General features: G+C 64.9%; 1 protein-coding gene across 1 annotated transcript; it reads left to right on the top strand.

Moving 5' to 3' along the window:
* The first annotated feature begins 1,805 nt into the window (after window positions 1–1,805).
* On the top strand, window positions 1,806–17,698 carry SLC6A19 (solute carrier family 6 member 19). The gene is made up of 12 exons (XM_086675269.1): window positions 1,806–2,102; window positions 7,774–7,914; window positions 8,644–8,781; window positions 9,835–10,016; window positions 10,308–10,418; window positions 10,582–10,694; window positions 11,820–11,948; window positions 12,037–12,193; window positions 13,771–13,975; window positions 14,064–14,223; window positions 16,093–16,255; window positions 16,438–17,698. The coding sequence occupies exons 1-12, from the start codon at window positions 1,901–1,903 to the stop codon at window positions 16,639–16,641; spliced, it is 1,905 nt and encodes a 634-aa protein (XP_086531395.1). The 5' UTR covers window positions 1,806–1,900; the 3' UTR covers window positions 16,642–17,698.
* The last annotated feature ends 1,213 nt before the right edge of the window (window positions 17,699–18,911 follow it).

An 18,911-nucleotide genomic window follows, 5' to 3' on the forward strand; every position in this document is an offset into this window, starting at 1 on the left:
CTGTCTCTGTCACTTCCTCTATCTCTGTCCCTCTGTTCCTGTCTCCGTCTCTCCCTCTGTACCCCTTCTGTCCCTCTGTCTCTCCCTCTGTCTCTGTCTCTCCCTCTGTCTCTGTCTCTCCCTCTGTCTGTCTCCCCTTCTGTCCCTCTGTCTCTCCCTCTGTCTCTGTCTCTCCCTCTGTCTCTGTCCCTCTGTCCCTGTCTCCATCTCTCCCTCTGTCTCTGTCTCCCCTTCTGTCCATCTCTCCCTCTGTCTCCGTCTCTCCCTCTGTCTCCCCTTCTGTCCCTCTGTCTGTCCCTCTGTCTCTGTCACTTGCTCTATCTCTCTCCCTCTGTCTCCCCTTCTGTCCCTCTGTCTCTCCCTCTGTCTCTGTCTCTGTGGTGGCATCTGCTTGCCTGTCCTGCTCTCGTCTCAGGAACCAGATGCGCCTAAATTCTAACCTGATTCCTCCCTTCAGGCCTCCACCCTTCCCCAGGTCCCCTGTCCTAAGGGCAAAGGTCGGACTCCTGACTCACCCCTCCCGAGTGACCCTCACCCGCCTTCCCTGGATTGTTCCTCGAATGTCAGCATGAACCAGTCAAGTGGGGTGGGGTCGGGGTCAGGCAGCCCCGGGGCCGGAAGGGACGTTATTGTCCAGTGGAGCGGGTCACTGGGGAGACAGATAAGCAAAGGACTCCCAGCGACAGCGCCCATCCCTCTGGGAAGGACCGGGTGGGAGTGGAGGCCGGTCAACAGGGCCATCAGAGAGGGCTTTGCACCCAGCCGGCCCCGCAGGCCAGTGAAGGGGGCTCCCGAGGGAACGGCCCCGAGGGGGCTGGGTGTGGCCTGGTCAGTGACCCCAGGAAAAGTGGCAGCGGGCCGGAAGGGTTGCCAGGTGCAGATCACTGGTGGGCACGCCCCCGCCCACACTAACTTTGTCCCAGACTCTGCTCTGCCTTCAGGATCGGCTTGGCCGTCCTAACCCTCGGGTGGGGTTCTTCTCTTGCTCTCCCAGGCTAGAGGCCAGGCTGGGCTGGAGGGCACCCGGGGCCAGAGGGCACCAGGTGGAGGCTACGAGGCTCTCTGCGTGTGCTGTGGGCCCCCCAAGCCTCCCTGCTGGACCGCAGTGGAGCCCCGTTTCCCACTGCTGTCCCCCCACCCCTCTCGGGGCCGCCCCATGCCCGGCCCTGGGTAGGAGGACAGAAATCCCACAGCTGCCCGGAGAGGCTGGGGGACAGCCGGGTGATGACCCGGGGAGCCGAGCGCCCTGGGGGCTGCTGTGGGTCCCAGGGGTCCACCTACAGGCACCCCGCATCTGAAGGGGCTTCGGTATCCAGATGCCAGCGGGGACCCAAAGCTCCCTGGGAGTCTGGTTAGAGCCTGGTGCTCGGGGCCCGGAGGGGTCCAGGCAGCTCCAAACTCCGAGTGAGCAGGGCAGTGGGCTGCTCCCAGGGCCCAGGTCCACCTCACGGCCCTGGACGGGGTGGGGCGGGGCAGGGATGCCCCCGCACATAGCCTGCTGGCAGAGAGAGCCGGGGAGAGGGAGGGCCGCCCCACCTCCTTCTGCCGCTGGGGAGTGTGACGGTGAGCCGAGCATCCCAGGGTCTGGAGAGCAGCGGTGTCCTGCAGGTGGGGGGGGAACCCAGCCTCGGGAGCACCCTGGGGGCGGGAGCCTTGGCGGCTGCGTTTGCTCAGTGGGAGGGGCCGGCCAGCGCCTGTGGGGCAGTCCCGAGGGTCTGCGGCGCCTCCACAGATAAGGCATTAACAGTTGGGGCGGACTCACCTTCAGATCTGCTGACGCCAGGTGCTCGGGGCGAGGTGCCAAAGGTTCCCTATAAAGTGCTGGGGCTCTGGGCCTGCGGCCACTCGCCCTCTGGCTCCCGACCCGCCTGGGCCACCAGGGACCGGCCCTGCGACCACCATGGTGAGGCTCGTGTTGCCCAACCCGGGCCTGGAGGACCGGATCCCGTCCCTGGACCAGCTGGAGAGCATCGAGGCCAAGGAGGCCGGCTCCCGGCCCCAGTGGGACAACAAGGCCCAGTACATGCTCACCTGCGTGGGCTTCTGCGTGGGCCTGGGCAACGTGTGGCGCTTCCCCTACCTGTGCCAGAGCCATGGCGGAGGTGAGCCCCGGGCTGGAAGGGGGTCCGCCTGCGAACAACGGGATGGGGCCCCGGACCGAGGAGCGCATTCGCAGGGAGGGGGAGGAGTCCCGGGGGGGCCGTGGTCACACACGCCGTCCTCCTGGAGTGCCACCTGCCTCCCCTGTGGATTCAGCCTCCACGTCCGCAGCGGGGGCAGGGCTGGGCAGGGTTGCAGGGCGGTCCGGGCCCCCACAGCGCTCTGCTCTTGGCTCGTGGGGCCGGCGAAGGATGTCTGCCGCCCGGACCCGCGCATCCAAGCGTCTGTGTGCGTCCTCGAAGAGCACACCTGACCTGGGTGTGAGGGGTCTGAGGGGAACCGGCCACTCCTCTGGATGGAGCCCCCTCTCTGAGAGCGGGAGGGGCAGCGGGGGACAGCCCTTCACAGGGCCACCACGCGGGCACCGCACTCCTGCCTGGACAGAGGAGGGAGCTGGGCCGGGAGCAGGCGACCCACAGAAGGACTCCCTGACCTCAGGCCACCCTGCCACCCCCAGAGGCCTTGGAGGGCCTTGCCTGGACCGCAGGGGTCTCCTTCCACAGGCCGAGGCTGCCCCTCTCCCTCTCCCCCAGCCCTGTGGTGCTGGCTCTGTGTCCTCACCATCTTCGCTTCACCCGCCTCCGGTCCCTGTGGACGACAGGGACGGAACCCCCATGAGTCCGCGGCCGGGCCCTGGGCCCAGGGAGGGGTGCCGCAGCCCTGGGGAACCCTGGGCTGGGGCTGAGCTGTAAACAAGGAGGGGGCAGGGGCAGGGGCAGGGGCAGGGGCAGGTGCTCACTGGGGACACCGGCTATGCAGAGTGGGCTGGCTGTCCCGGGGACGGGCGCCCCAGTGACGTGTTTGCGGGGCTGTTTGTTTGCTTCTTACTCTGAAGCACCCGCAGGCTCTCACCTGGGCTTTGTGATCTAAAAGCATCCCCGGGAAAGGCAGAAGTGCCCGTTCCTGGGTCAGCCTCAGGGGCCCTGAATTTCCCAGGGTTGAGCTTCCCAAGGTCTGGGAGGGTGTGTCTCACAGACCCCTGGTCCAGCTTCCGACTCCGGAAGCGGAAGCGGCAGCCACAGCACAGGGGGAGCCAGAGGGAGGAGGGGCCCCAGCAGTGCAGCCTCTGCGGTCCGACCGTGAGCCTGCCTCCCGGCTGCCTCTGGGGCCGCTGCCCCTTCCTTCTGGGACTTCCCGCTCACGTGCCACAGGGCCACCCTAAGAGAGGGTCCCAGCCTGCTCCTGCTCACTTGTAACTGGGAGCCCAGCACCCCGCAGATTTCCTGCCCCCTGGACAGGGAAGGGGGCTGGCTGCACCCCTGCACTGCGGTCCCGGTGCCGTGTTCACCCGTGGGAACCGTGCCCCCAGACCCTGCAGACTGACGGGGCTGTCCCCCAGTCAGCCCGGGGAGCGGAGGCCTGCGCTGCGCCCCCACAGCGAGGTTCCACCCTGGCGGCGGGGCTGGGGGGTCCGACCTCTGAGCTCTGGGACCCTCCGTGGCTCACGCTCTGTCCCGTCCAGGCCACCCACGCTCACCGGGAGGCCAGCAGCGGAGCCCAGGAGGCGGAGGGCCGCAGGGAGGTGACCGCAGCTAGTGACCCTCCGCGCGACGCCTCCCACGCCTGCGGCCCCAGCTGTAAGGGGTGGGGGGGGGGGGTGGCGTGACTTGAGGGAGATGGTTCCGTGAAGACGTAACATGCCTCCAACTACTTCCAGGACTTTTGGGTAATATGCAAAGTACGACAAATATTCATTTACTTTATTTTTAACTTTATATTTTGGGGAAAAAAAAGTCAGAAAAGTAGACAAAACGACATCCCGGCCCCTGATTTCGATTCAGCCGACAACGTTCTGCCGCATCCGCTGTGGCCGCGGCGGTGCGCACGCACGCACCCACCCGACACGCCTGCGCGCACACATCACGCACTGACGCACATGCCCACGTGCGCACGCACCCACGCTCTCAATGCGTGCACACCGCACGCACCTACACACGCGCGCAGCCCACACCCACGCGTGTGCACACACGCCCCCCGCACATCCGCGCAACACCCACACAACACGCGCGCACCCATGCACGCATGCGCGCACAGTACGCACCCACACACACATTCACACGCCCGTGCACCCACACACGCACGTATTCATGCACGCACACACCCACTCACCCACGCGCGCGTGCACCCACGCGCAGTGCCCCCCCCCCCCCCCCCCCCCCCCCCCCCCCCGGCGCATGGCGTTAGGAGACTGTGTGGTCACTCAAAAGGTCCCCAACGCTGGGTCTCTCTGGGGTCCCCGGGGCAGCGCTGTGAAGGGCGCAGGTGCAGTGGTTCCCGGGTGGGCTGTGTCGTCCGCCTGCACCACCTCAGGGGGCTTTGTTTGGCTAGTGCTTGTCCCACCTCAGTGGGAGTTGGGCACCGGGCTCTGTGCTCGCCTGCAAGTGACACAGGTCCACGAGCCCCTGAAGGGCAGGTTTATCCCCACATCACATGGTGGGGTGGCACACAGCCACCCCACGCCCTGACCCAGAGCAGGCACGGGGCACGTGCCTTCACAGGGAAGCTTCCTGGGGCAGGAGAGAGCATCGGAGGGGGGTGGGGTGGGAATAGGATGCAAATGGAATTAGGGTGGGACTAGGGTGGGACTGGGGTGGGACTGGGGTGGGTATGGGAAGGTGCTGCAGGGTTTGTGGGTCACGCTGTCCTAGGAGGAAACCCGCGTGTGGACCTGGGCCTGGGCCGGGGTGCTGGGCAGGGGCACATGAGTTGAGCCCAGAGCTGCATCAGGAACTCCTCCAAGGGTCCCTGTCTGTCCCCTCCCCCAGAGTCACTGCTGCCGCATGTCAGACGCGTCTCCGGGTGCACTTCTCTTTAGGAGTTTCCTCCTCTATGAGCTCAGATAGTATCGCCCTCTGTGCCTTGGCCATGGTGACCCCGTGCTGTCCTCCCGGGCCTGGAAAGGACCTGGGCACGGGCTCTAAGGTGCAGTCCCCAGGGGCAGGGAGGGCAGAACTGCTCGCCCAAGATGGCTCTCTGGCGTTTGGGTGATTTCTGGAGAGTTCAGTCTGGTCTGGACTGTGGACGGAAGGCGGGAAGGCCCGGGGGTGGGGGGTATGGGGGGCAGCAACCCACATCTGCCTTCAGGATGACAGTGACAGGGATGGAGGCGAGGGACCCTGGGGGTGACAGTGAAAGGGTTGGGGGGGAGGGACCCTGGGGGAGGCAGGCAGTGTCCTGGGAGTCTGGTCCCCCACCCGCACATCTGTCGCCATCGCCTACGGGAGCCTGGGGAAATGATGCCAGTTTCCCCGGGACCAATTCCGTGATGAGTGCCACCCTGTTGAGAGTATGGTTACCCCTCAGGACTAACACAACTGGGCCTCCCGTGGGGCTCCAGACTCCCCGCCCTGTTTCCCGGTTCCTTAGAACGCAAGCCGTGCTTCCGCACCGGCGGGTCTGTCCCCCTCGGGTGCCGTCCACCCCTCCCCCGTGCAGCGGGCTGCCTCTGCGTGTGTGTGCGCGCGTGTCCACCGGTGCGGAAGCCTGGGCAGCACAGGGACGCCCGTCTCCAGGGACCTTTGGAACCACATCCGGGCGCCACGGTGCCCGCTGGCCATTCTCCCTCCTCTGCCCTTCCCTGCTTCCTCCACCTTTACCCACGGGAAGGAAAGAAGTAGCTGGGTTTAAAAAAAAAAAAAAAAAAAAAAAAAGCCACGTATCCCCCAGGGCCTAATCTGTAAAGAGCTCTTGGCCTTGCTGGAGAACATTCTCATCCCTGGAAAGAGCATGGGGCCGAGGGGCTGCTCCAGGCTGGACGCTGCCCCGGGCCGGGGTACTGGGTAGGCAGACCCACCTGCCTCGCTGGGATGGGCCCCACAACATGGGGACACAGACGGCTCATTTTGGGGGTGGAGTGGGCATGTGCCTGACCTCTCCTCCCCCCCTTCCCCCGCTGGCTGTGCCCACCGGGGCGGAGCCTCACACTCAGGGGAGCCGCCCACCTGGAGGAGCTTGTGTGAGGGAGGGTGCCAGGAGAGCCGAGGAGGCTTCCTGGAAGAGGGGCTATCCGAATGGGGTTTCCCAGGATGAATAGGAGTTTCCTGATGGGGATGGAGGGACCAGAAGGCTGGTGGGTGAAAGTGGTGTCATGAGAAAAGGGGAGATTGAAGGACATTCTGGAGCCTTGTCCCCAAATGGACTTGTTTTCTTGGTAATTTTGCTCAGAGATTTTTTTTCTTTCTCTCTTTTATTTAAAAAAAATGTTTAATTTTGAGAGAGATAGAGCATGCGAGGTGGCGGGAGGACAGAAAGAGAGGGGGGCAGGGTATCCAAAGTGGGCTCTGTGCTGACAGCAGCGAGCCTGACGCAGGGCTCGAACTCACAGTGAGATCGTGGCCTGAGCTGATGTTGGACCTTTGACTGGCGGAGCTCCCAGGCGCCCCGCTTAGAGATTCAAATCAAGCCCCTAAGAAAACGTTGGAGAGGCAGCTCTTTTATTTTATCTTAACCCTCACGGACACGGTGACACGGTGACCCAGTGAGCAGGTCCTGGTGGGGTGTAGGTGGCCCCTGCCCGTGAGCCTGTGGCCCGGGCTGGGCCCCTAGACCCAAGGGGATCCAGCTGGTGGGTCTTCCGTTCCCCGTGCCCGTCCTCGCTCTTTGATTTTCTGTCATTGTCACCTTGAGGGCCACATCCCCAGTCGTGGCCCATGCCCCTTGCTGTCCTGGAATTTTGACCTCGGCATCCGAAGGGGCCTGTCCCTGGAGCCCCGCGTTGGGAGGGAGGCCACTCAGGCAGTCCAGCACGCAGACCGAGGATGGCCCACTGCGGGGTGGGAGCGCCACTGGGCTCCGCGCGGGGGGCGGGGGGGCTGTCCCTCCCAACACAAGGGCCCCCGCAGAGGAGAAAGAGGCAGGGAGCGAACCCAGGGCAGAGGGGGTATAGGCTGATGCTGGCAGAGATGGCCCAGGGGAGGGACCGAATGCTCGCCCCTCCCCCACCCCCCGCCAACCGCACCAGTCAGTCCTGAAGCCATCGGTGTGTCCAGACCCTCGTCAGCAGTCCCTACAGCGCAGCTGCGACCTGGCCCGAAGTTCACACTCTGCTGACCTCGGCTGCGCTGGTCTCTGCTAGGTCACGCTCGGCCTGAGGAGGGAGCGGCCCAGGGGCCCCCGAGCCCGCCACCTTCACTAATTTCCCGTCTCGACCTGTCGTCCTGAGCTGAGCCAGCCTGGTCCTGGTGCCCCCAGTCCCAGGGGTCCCTGCATCCCCTCATGTGGTCGCGGCTCCGGGTCAGGGCCTTCCGAGGCCCTCAGTGTTCCCCAGCTAGCCTCCGGAGGCTCAGATCGAGGACCCCGGCGTGCACTCCCCCTGGGTCGGTGTCTGAACCCTCCGCTCCCGTGACCTCTCCCCTCTGACCCTCGCACCCAGCTCCCCCCCGGCACGCGGACGCCTCCGCTGATTCCGGGGGCTGCCGTCACGGCCCACGGACGCCACCGCCGGGAGGTGGCGCGTGGTGGCTCCCTGCGCGGCGGTGCTCGTGGCCTTGTGGTCGGGAAGCTCCCAAGTTTGTGTCTCTGCGGGTGCTTCCTACAAACGCCTGCGTCGCCAGGGGTGGCCCGTCGCCCTCCCGTGAGCTGTCCTCTGACACGCTGTCGCTTCTGCCCACACAGGGGCCTTCATGATCCCGTTCCTCATCCTGCTGGTCGTGGAGGGTATCCCCCTGCTGCACCTGGAGTTCGCCATCGGGCAGAGGCTGCGGAAGGGGAGCGTGGGCGTCTGGAGCTCCATCCACCCGGCCCTGAAGGGCGTAGGTGCGCCGCCGGGCTCTGCTGGGGTCCCGTATTGGCAGCAGGCGCCCCTCCTTCCTTCCCGCCTTCACCGCCAGATTTCAGGGAGAGGAGGGGCCCGGCGCTTGGGCCCCGCCCCCCGGGCCTTCGCAGACCCCTCCTTACAAGCTCAGGTCAGGGCCTGGGTCACTGCTGGCCGCCAGGGCCCAGCGGGGCAGCGGACACCATCCTGAGTCCCCAGGCGACCAGCGGGTTGGAGGGTGTAGACGCACGCACGGGGAGAGTAGAGACCCCGCCCCTGCCGACTCCCTGCCCCGGAGGTGGGCTGACTGCTGAGGCCACACTCTTGCTCTCCAAGTTTCCTCCGTCCACTCCTTACGGTCAGCAAGGAGGTTCCTCCCCAGCAGTGACACCTCGGCCGGCACTGACCCCTCGGCCGGCACTGACCCCTCGGCCGGCACTGACCTCTCGCCCGGCACTGGCCTCTCGCCTGGCACTGACCCCTCACCCCAGCACTGACCCCTCACCCGGAGGTGACCCCTCGCCCGGCAGTGACCCCTCGCCCAACAGTGACCCCACAGCCGACACTGACCTCTCACCCGGCACTGACCTCTCACCCAGCAGTGACCCCTCACCCAGCAGTGACCCCTCGCCCGGCACTGCCCCCTCCCCCAGCAGTGACCCCTCCCCCGGCACTGACCTCTCACCCAGCAGTGGCCCCCACTCCTGAGCAGTGACGTCTGGTCCCTCCAGGCATCGCGTCCATGTTCGTGTCCTTCATGGTGGGCCTCTACTACAACACCATCATCGCCTGGGTCATGTGGTACTTCTTCAACTCCTTCCAGGACCCCCTGCCCTGGAGTGAGTGTCCGCTCAACGCCAACAGGACAGGTGAGCCCTGGGCAGGGCCGGGGAGCTGGGGAGCTGCCACTGGCAGGGTGGGGAGGCTGCACCTTTGATCACGCGGGCTGACCGTCCACGGACACTTGCCCTCTGATTTTCCAGATTTTGGATGCCTGGAGCTCAGGTCGGGCAAAACCCAGGGCACACTTAAGGCAACAGGGCATTAAAAGAAGGGCACGTTGCAGGAGAAAAGCCCTTAAAAATGGTGGCTTCCCCGTCAGGAGGGGCGGTGTGGCCCAGGAAGGGGGTGCTGCCCATCCGCCTGGGCCTTGCAGCGAGGACAGCCGTGCGTGGGGTTCTGAGTTGCCGGTGGGGTGTGCGTGGGGTGTCCCGGAAGCCGCTCCCCGACATTGTTGGGACGGCGTCGTGAGCCCTTCCCCGGGGCCAAGCCTGTGGGGTTCTTGTCTGCCCGCAGCAGGGACAAGAGGGAGAGGGCAGGCAGTCAAGGCCCGGGTGCACACCCCACACATGCACACGTGTGTGGGTGTGCATATGCGCATGTACACATAGGTCTGAGTGCATGTGCACACATGTATGCATGGGAGGTGTGTTTACGTGCAGGTACACTCGTGTGTACATATTTGTGTGAATGTGCACCGTGTGTGGGTGCATATGCATATGTGGGTGTGCATGTGTGGGTGTGGGTGTGCGGGTGTACGCGTGCATGTGTAGGCGTGCATTTGTGGGTACGCGTGTGCATGTGTATGTGTGTATGTGCGGGTGTGGGTGTGCATGCGTGGGTGTGCGGGTGTGGGTGTACATGTGTGGGCATGCGGGTGTGTGGGTGTGCAGGTGTGTGTGCATGGGTGTGTGGGTGTGCGTGTGCACACGTGCGCGTGTATGGGTGTGTGTGCATGTGCGCGTGTATGGGTGTGTGTGCGGGTGTGCATGTGTGGGTGTGCACGGGCACATACAACGTCCCCACTGTCAATGTCTCAAAAACACGACCTGTGTTTCTCGTGGCTCGGGCCCGGTCCCCCTGTTCCCCACCTTGGCTCGCACCCCGTGCCCGCTCTGATGTGTGCGAGTGCCCGCCCCCAGGCTACGTGGAGGAGTGCGCGCGCAGCTCCTCCGTGGACTATTTCTGGTACCGGGAGACCCTCAACATCTCCACCTCCATCAGCGACTCCGGCTCCGTGCAGTGGTGGGTCCTGCTCTGCCTGACCTGTGCCTGGAGCGTGCTCTACGTGTGCACCATCCGCGGCATCGAGACCACCGGCAAGGTGCCCGCGGGGCTGGGGGGCCCCCGTGCACCTTCAGCTGCTGTGAGGGTTGTGACCCCTCCCCCCCACCATGCTCTGGGCGGGGCCTCTGCTGCCCACGTGCTCAGGAAGCCGTGGGACCCACGGTATCCCCAGTCGGGAGGCACCAGATGGTCACAGTCACGCAGAACGCTGGGAAGTGGAGGGCCGGGCACACCTCCCTGCCTGGAGTCTGGGGGCCAGGGGCACCCGGGAGGGGGTCCTAACCCGTAGCCCTCTCTTCCCAACCCCCTGCACCTGCCCCGCCCACAGGCCGTGTACGTCACCTCAACGCTGCCCTACGTCGTCCTGACCATCTTTCTCATCCGGGGTCTGACACTGAAGGGAGCCACCAATGGTATCGTGTTTCTCTTCACACCCAACGTGAGTCCCGTGAGGTCCGCTCAGAGGCAGGGGGTGGCCCGGCCGGGGGCGTCAGGGGCCCATCGGCTCAAGTACAGCTGTGTGGACAGAGGGTGGCCGCCACCGGGCCGTGTGTCAACCAACACCTTGGGAGTGAGGCTGAGGGGTCTCTGTCCTGCCACAGGTCACGGAGCTGGCCAACCCGGTCACCTGGCTGGACGCGGGGGCTCAGGTCTTCTACTCCTTCTCGCTGGCCTTCGGGGGTCTCATCTCCTTCTCCAGCTACAACTCTGTGCAGTGAGTGTGGGCGGGCCTCCCTACCGAGGGCGGGGGTGGATGGGTACAGGGACCTGGGTCCCAGCAGTGGGGGTGGCCACAGGGTGCATAGAGGCTGGCTGGTGACTCCAGAGGGCTTTCACCAGGGGGGTCCCTCCAGTGAGGCCCGTTTACGACCCAGCCTCCCCTTGGCGCCTCGGTCTCCGTGACCCTTAGCCCTGGTGTTCAACCCCCCTCGCCCCCAGGCACCCAGGACCCCCAGGGGCACCCGTCCCTGCAGCCCAGCCCAGGCCGACACCCACATGGCAGGGGCCCAAACCCCCAGGGTCTCCAGGACCATCGGGTTGGGACCAGTGGTCCAGCAGAGAGCCGAGCGAGCCTCGGGAGCAGACGCGGAGGGGGAGGGGCCGTGGTGCTGGGCGGGACAGGACATGCTCCCCCCTCCCCCCCCCCCCCCTGGCCGTTCGCCCGCTGGGCTCCCACGTTCCCAGGGTCGTGCCACCGCTGCCTCCAGGCCCCGCAGATGCCGCCCGCCCCAGGGAGCCCCGTGCCCCCTCCCCTGAACCAGCCGCCGCCTCTTGGGCTGTTTCGAGGGCACGGACACCCGGGAGTCGTCCTCTGCGTCTGGTTTCCGTCACCGCACCATGTCCTTGGGGTCCGGCCCTGCTGCAGCCTGTGTCGCGGCGTGCTTCCTCCCACGACCGAGCCACGCCCGGTGTGTGGATGGGCACGCTGTGTTCACCCAGCCGTCCCGTGGCGGGCCCGATTTTTCCACACCCTCGCCAACACCTTATTATCCCACTTTCTGATGCCGGCCATCAGAAGCATCTGGAAGGAGGGTGTTAGCATCAGCGGGTGGGGGTGGGAGGTCAGGGGCCATGTTCTGGGCCCTCTGGGCTGCAGGGGGGCTTTGGGCGTCCAGGGGGAGTTGGGGGTCCTGGCCAAGCCCAGCACCTCGAAGCCTCACGACCCAGGGGAGTAGGGATTTGAACCCGGGGTCTCCAGGACTGGCGGCTATGGGGGCGTGGGGAAGTGGCAGAAGGGCAGAGCGGGGTCGGGACGCGGCTGCGCCGTCTTCGCTGAGCGCCGACACGGGCCGGGCGGGCGTCCCCGGCCGTCAGTGACCAGCCAGTGCTCTCACTGCAGCAACAACTGTGAGAGGGACTCGGTGATCGTGTCGGTCATCAACAGCTTCACGTCCGTGTACGCGGCCACCGTGGTCTACTCCATCATCGGCTTCCGTGCCACCGAGCGCTTCGACGACTGCTTCAACACGTAGGTGGCTCGCCCGCCCTGAGGAGCTTGCAAACTGCCTCCAGGGAGCCCCCCCCCCCGGCCTGCAGCCAGCCTGGCTCTCTTCCAGGAACATCCTGACGCTTATCAATGGCTTCGACCTGCCTGAGGGCAACGTGACGCAGGAGAACTTCGCGGAGGTGCAGCAGTGGTTCAATGCCACGGAGCCCGAGGCCTACGCGAAACTGCATTTCCAGACCTGCGACATGAACTCCTTCCTCTCGGAGGTCGGTGCCTTGGGTGGCGCCCCTGCGGTTCGGGCTCTGGGGGCAGGGGGCGGGCGCTGAGCTTCCCCTGCGAGCCCGGTGCCCACGGGCCTGGCCTCCTCCAGTGCCTCACGTCAAACACGTGAAAATACCCCGTGGGCTACTTTTACTATAGTTCCTCCTACAAAAACGCCAGTGTCCTTATAACCGTCTTGCAATCTCGTTTGATTGGCATATGTCACTCGGGGAGGCTGACGCATCTTAGTACAGCTGCAAATCTGCTCTAATGTGCCACTGCCTTTGAACTCCAGTCTTATTTTCTCTTTTATTAAAAACATGTTTTTAGTATCTTCTTTTTGGGAGAGCGCAAGGTAGGAAGGGGCAGAGAGAGGGGGACGGAGGATCCAAAGCAAGCTCTGCACGGATAGGCTGTCTGCACAGAGTGTGACATGGGGTTCGAATTCACAAACTGCGAGGTCGTGGCCCGAGCCGAGGTCGACGCTCAACTGACCGGGCCACCTGGGCGCCCCTCTAAGTCCCATTTTAATGATGAGTAAGGTTTCCATATCGTTAAGGTTTATGAGCCCGAATTTACCAGTTTTAATTCTGCAATTTTCTTATTTGGAGCCGCACGGTATTTGGGGGCATGCCACATGCCGCCAGGCCCTGGCCACGAGTTTTCCATCAGCAGTGGGTCCCCGCCGCCCCATCCCCAGCCCCAGGCCACGAGGCTGCTGCGTCTGCCTCTGGTTTTGCTGCAGTCTGTGCCCCGAGGCTGGCTGGGCTCGCCCGGGCATCCTGAGTTTCCTCGCATGGGCGCACCGCTGCCCTTCGCTACCACGTCCTCCCGAAGTCCTGGCTCTCCCCGCAGGGCGGAGCTGGTGTGTGGAGGGCAGCGGCACGTTTTCCACAGACTCACGTAGATGCCGTGAAGTTACTTTGGGGTCCCTGACTTCTGAGTGGGTCCCCGGGACCGGAGCCCGTGACCTGCAGGGAACACGGGGGCCCCGGGCTCCCGACTTAGCCTCTCAGCCCCACCAGGAACACCTGCTGCCTGGAGGGAGGAGCCAAGGCAGAGGTCTCGCTGACCCACGTGGGGCCAAAGGCAGGGGCACGGGGTCAGCCGGGGTGCCACACGGAGCCCTGGCACTTCTGCGTCCGCAAGCCCGTCGGCGCGCACAGCCTGGCCCGCTGTTCACAGCCCTAGGGCGTCTGTTCGGGACGCGTGCTCAGGCTAGTAAAGTCATCCTGAGCTCTGAGCCCAGCTGTGTGGGGAGCGGCTCAGGAAGCGTCCTGTGGGGTGACACCTGTCAGCGAGCAGACGGTCTGCCGTGCCTGCCACATGTCTGTCTGGGCCACGTGGGGCCCTGACTGCTGCCAAGCAGTGCCACCCACTTCCTGGTGTTTGAACTCAGGCAGCTTTTAAAAATGCAGTTGGGTCCAAGAGATGAGTTCTGGTGGTTTTCCCCGGGTGGCTGAAATCAGCGCTTTCCTTGTGCGGGGGGCGGAGGAGGGGTGCTCAGCAGGTGCGGGGTCGGGCAAGGACAGGGGCCCTCGGGGGGGCGTGTGCCTCGCTGATGGAGCTGCCCACCCTGCAGGGCGTGGAGGGCACGGGGCTGGCCTTCATCGTCTTCACGGAGGCCATCACCAAAATGCCCGTGTCCCCGCTGTGGTCCGTCCTCTTCTTCATCATGCTCTTCTGCCTGGGCCTGTCGTCCATGTTTGGCAACATGGAGGGCGTGGTCGTGCCCCTGCAGGACCTCAAGATCATCCCCGAAAAGTGGCCCAAAGAGCTGCTCACAGGTATGTGGGGCCGGGACGGCCTCCAGGCTGCGGCCTCGGCTGGGGCGCGGGGCCTGGGTCCGCAGCAGACGTGTTCTCTGTCCCGAAGGCCTCATCTGCCTGGGGATGTACCTTATCGCGTTCATCTTCACGCTGAACTCGGGCCAGTACTGGCTGTCCCTGCTGGACAGCTACGCCGGTTCCATCCCGCTGCTCATTGTCGCCTTCTGCGAGATGTTCGCCGTGGTCTACGTGTACGGTGTGGACAGGTAAGAGGGAGGCAGGAAGCTCCCGCGCTCGGGGCAGGGGGAGACGGGCGTGTGTGTGACGCGGGGCCGAGCGTGCATGTCCCTGGAGAGCGCGCGGGGCGTGGGTCGGCGGGGCCGTGGGCAGAGGAGACGGGCCGCCCGGAGCCGTGTGAACTTCCAGCCGTGGGTGCTTCCAGACCCGGCACGGATGAGCACTGACAGGCCACGCGGTCTTGGGGGTGGGAGAGAGGAATCGGCAACCACCAGAAACAGACCCCTCCGGTCTGACCATGCGATTGAAAATTCCTAACTGAGGGGCGCCTGGGTGGCTCGGTCGGTTGGGCGGCCGACTTCGGCTCAGGTCATGATCTCACGGTCCGTGGGTTCGAGCCCCGCGTCGGGCTCTGTGCTGACAGCTCGGAGCCTGGAGCCTGTTTCGGATTCTGTGTCTCCCTCTCTCTCTGCCCACCCCCCGGCTCGTGCTCTGTCTCAAATATGAATAAACGTAAAAAAAAAAAAAAAAATTAAAAAAAAAAAGGAAATTCCTAACTGAGGACAGCTGTGCCACACGGAGGCGAAGCACTGTCGTGTCTCGCAGGCCGCGAAGCCCTGAACTACATGAGACGCGGGCGCAGGTGGACGAGGAGGGGCTGAGTAGCCGCGGGGCCGGGGCGCGAGCGGCAGAAGCGAGAGCTGGACACGGCCGGGGCAGGGCGCTCGCCGTGGGGAGCAAGGCTTCCCTGTGGGGCCCCAGGGCTGCCGGCCCGGGAGGGGGGTGCTGTGTGCTTCACTACAACTGGGGGCGCGTGGCCAGGGGAGCTCCGTGGCGCGGGGGCTCTGGGCCTTTCTAGGGGAGACGGTGCCACGCAGCCAGACGGAGCCCCAGGTGAAGACAGGTGGTGAGTGGGCCCGTCAGTGGTCTGCTCGGCCGGACGCTCAGGGCATCACGCCCCGCTCGGAGGTGAGCCGGGGCCCAGAACGAGGCCGAGGTGCCCTCGCCAGGGGCCGGGCTCACCAGGGCCTCAGAGACCGCCGGCCGGTGCCCAGCACCAGTGCGCACGCACGAGCCCTGGGAGGCGCGCCGATGTCGGGATGCAGCCTCTGTACCCGCGAGAGCTTGCCCGCGCTGGGACATAACACGCTTCGAACCAGCCCTGGGGCCACCGAGGAACGCGCCCCGCGCTCACTGCTCTAGCAGACTCGGGGAAGAGAGTTGTGATGCAGGCCCGTGACCGAGCGAATGAGGGCACGGCCGTCTGTGAGCGCCCCGGGACGGCGCGGAGCCGGACGCTCGTGGGGGTCGCCGCACGACACACGGGGGGACGGACCGGCACAGAGGAGACGCGCCACGGCCTCCCTGGCCCTGCTGGGTCCAGCCTGAGGCTGAGGCCTGGGCAGCGGTACCTTCCCAGGAATGTCCTCTGGATTCTCTGTGTCCTGGGCAGCTCGTGGCCACGCTCCGTGGGCGCCACGCTCATTCCTGCGGAACGCAGGCTCTGGTGCAGAAGGCAGTCGGGCCCGGGGCGGGGGGCGGGGCTGTCCAGCTGTGGAGTCGCTGCCCTGCAGGGAGGCTGGGACGGGACGGCCTCCCAGCCTGCCCTTCGTCCCCAGAGCTCTAAGCCTGCTCAGCGAGGCCTGCCCGGACCTCCACGTGGCGAGTCTGCGGGCTGGAGCCCTGGCCGTGGCGCCTTGGGCCTCCAGAGGCTAGTCCCTGAGGTGGCAGGTCTCCGTGCACAGGGACGGCCGGGACTCCGGTCAGAGGAAAGGCCAGGCTGTGGCTGCAGACGGCGACGTCTGTCTGGGCTGGACAGGCCAGCCGCCCTCGACCTTGAGGGGACCGTAGGCCTGACCATGTCCCGGTGACAGCTTTCTTCCCACCTCCGTGTCCAGGTTCAACAGGGACATCGAGTTCATGATTGGCCACAAGCCCAACATCTTCTGGCAAGTCACGTGGAGGGTGGTCAGTCCACTGCTTATGCTGGTCATTTTCCTGTTCTTCTTTGTGGTCAAGGTCAATGAGGAGCTGATCTACAGCGTCTGGGACCCTGCCTATGTGAGCCGAGGGGCTGCAGCGGAGGGGGCAGCGGGGGTCTTGCTCCCTGTGGGGTCGGGAGCCCAGGGTGCCCCTCCCCTCTGCCGCGAGGGCCGGGAGGTGACCTACGGGGGGAGGGGCGTGTACCCTGTAGAAGACCTTGTTGGCTGTACATGCGGCTGTCACCCCTGCTCTCTCCCCAGGAGGAGTTTCCTAAATCCCAGAAGGTCACGTACCCAGGCTGGGTGTATGCCGTGGTGGTCATCGTGGCTGGGGTGCCCTGCCTGGCCATCCCTGGCTTTGCCATCTACAAGCTCATCAGGAACCACTGCCAGAGACGGGGGGACCGCCAGGGGCTGGTCAGCAGGGTGTCCACGACCTCCATCAATGGGGACCTGAAGTACTAAACGGCCTGGCCCAGGGCGTGTGGCCGTCAGAGTGAGGGGGGAGTCCAGGCCACACACTTGAAAGTGTGTGCGTGTGTGTGTATATACACGTGTGGCTGTGTATGTGTGCACAGATGAGTGTATGCATGTGCGTACTGTGTGTACATGTGTGTGCACACATAGGCACGTGTGTACATGTGTGCACGTGTGTATGTGTGCGTGTGTGCGTGTACACGTGAGCATATACACAAGTGCACATGTGAGCGTGGGGGGTGTATGTGAGCATGCGTGCATGTCTGTGTGTGTATATATGTTGAAATGTGTGTGTGTACACGTGCGTGAGTACGTGGTGGGCATGTGTATGATGTATTGTGTGCACGAGTATAAATACGTGCATACGTGTTTGTGTGCACACGCTCCGAGGACAGTCGGAGCTGCGGCGTCCTGGGGAGGCCGCGTCTGCACTGCTCGCCTGCGCCCCTCAGGACCGGCCTCGTTGCCACCCTCCTTCACCTTGCTGTCGACCCTTGACCTAGGAGGTACCTGTGAGGTCGGGACACTGGTGCCCCACCTGAGGATGGCCCTCCTCAGGCCCCTTGGCTGTGAGCCTGAGAAGACTCGGCTGGGTCCTTCGGAGGCCTGACCACGCCACTGCCCCTCCCCGCCCCCCCCAGCTCCGAGCTCTGGCAAAGTGCCAGCTCGGTGAATTCCAGTGAGTTCCAAGCCAGTTAATCATTGTTTCTGCCGCCGCAGGTAGATGAGCAGTTAGACGGAGCTCAGCTCGACCCAGGCTGAGGCGGAAACCACCTCTGTGTTTTCCTTAAAAGGAAGTGAACCGCATGAACGCGTAGCCAGGTGTTGGAAAGGCCAGTTATACGGTAACTCGGCCGTGGCCACCACGGTCGAGGACAGTCCACGGTCCCGAGCACGGCAAGGACCGGGAGGCCTGACCGCTCGGTGCCACTCAGTGAAGTCGGGCTCTGGCTCTTCCCTCCCTGTCTCGTGAAGGTTGTCTTCTGGGATTCGACAGCCAGTCTCAGTCACGTGGCACTTGGGGTGGTTTTCTTTTTTTCTTTTTTTTTTTTTTTTTGAGACAGACAGACAGAGCATGAACGGGGGAGGGGCAGAGAGAGAGGGAGACACATAATCGGAAACAGGCTCCAGGCTCTGAGCCATCAGCCCAGAGCCCAACGCGGGGCTCGAACTCACGGACCGTGAGATCGTGGCCTGAGCTGAAGTCGGACGCTTAACCAACTGAACCACCCAGGCGCCCCCTGGGGTGGTTTTCTTAATGGGCTGGTCGCCTCCACCCTCCACAGAAAAAGCCTGGAGACTTAAGTTAAACTGGACTTTCTGAGGATCCCCTGGGCAGGGGTGGGGACCTGGGTCCTGGCGCCGTGTCCCCCCCCACCGGGACGTCCCTGTCCCGTCGCCTCCCATCTGGCAGTGACCACGGAGCGGAGCCCTGCAGCCCCCGCTACGAACCTCCAAACATCGGGGCGTGTCCAGTCCTGTGCCGTCACCTGGGGAATCCTCGGGGCAGTGTGGTCGGCTGGCTTGCAGCCCCGAGTGCCGGGCCTTCCCGGGACCCCCGCCCCGCCCCGCTCCGGCCTCCACCCTCCCCTCGGCCTCTCCTCGAAGCCTTCCCACCCCCGCTGTGAGAACACAGTTGCAGTAACTGGTCCGTGCGCTGCCCCCTGGGGCGTGTGGAGAGGATTCTGGGGGTGTGACCCGGGGGGGATCATCCGGTCGTCCCACCCCTGGCCAGTGCCTTGCTCACAGACTCGGCGTCTCTGAAAGTTGTTGGAAACGCAGGTCTCGTGGGCATCACGTGTACCGGTCTAAATAAATCGCCATTTCATATTCTCGGCCTAAACGTTGTCTGGAGGCAGAGGGATGAGCAGACGGTGGAGCCCCAGTCGCTCCGGGCGGCGTGGACTGCGGGTCTGGCTGGGGGGCGCCACGTGGACGCCACGTCCACGTCGCTGTGTCCGCGGAGCCCGGGGCGTGGTGAGAGGCCCTGTGAAGGGCAGGCCGCGGCGCCCTGTGAGGTCAGAGGTCAGGTGGGCTGGGCGGGGGCTACACCCTCCCCTCGCCTTCTCACTCCCCCTCCCACCCAGAAAGGAGCCCCTGGAAGTGTGTCCACTGGGGTCCCCGTCTTTCCCGCAGGCATCCACGGGGCGTCCACGGGTCCGGAGCCTCAGCGGGTGGCCCGGGCTGAGTCTGCTGCGCCTGCCCGTCCCCCTCGAGCCCACCGCGCGGGGGCCCCCGGCCTGGCCGAGCCCACCCCT

Source organism: Puma concolor, chromosome A1, assembly GCF_028749965.1.
Source record: "Puma concolor isolate L17-30 chromosome A1, mPumCon1.1.hap2, whole genome shotgun sequence".
In the NCBI taxonomy this organism is placed as follows: domain Eukaryota; kingdom Metazoa; phylum Chordata; class Mammalia; order Carnivora; family Felidae; genus Puma; species Puma concolor.

Excerpts from the sequence above, each read along its gene's own strand:
- SLC6A19 (XM_086675269.1), top strand. The coding sequence starts at position 1,901 with ATGGTGAGGCTCGTGTTGCCCAACCCGGGCCTGGAGGACCGGATCCCG. Across the intron at positions 10,419-10,581 it reads TGTTTCTCTTCACACCCAAC|GTCACGGAGCTGGCCAACCC; the intron begins GTGAGTCCCGTG and ends GTCCTGCCACAG. Across the intron at positions 14,224-16,092 it reads TACGTGTACGGTGTGGACAG|GTTCAACAGGGACATCGAGT; the intron begins GTAAGAGGGAGG and ends CTCCGTGTCCAG.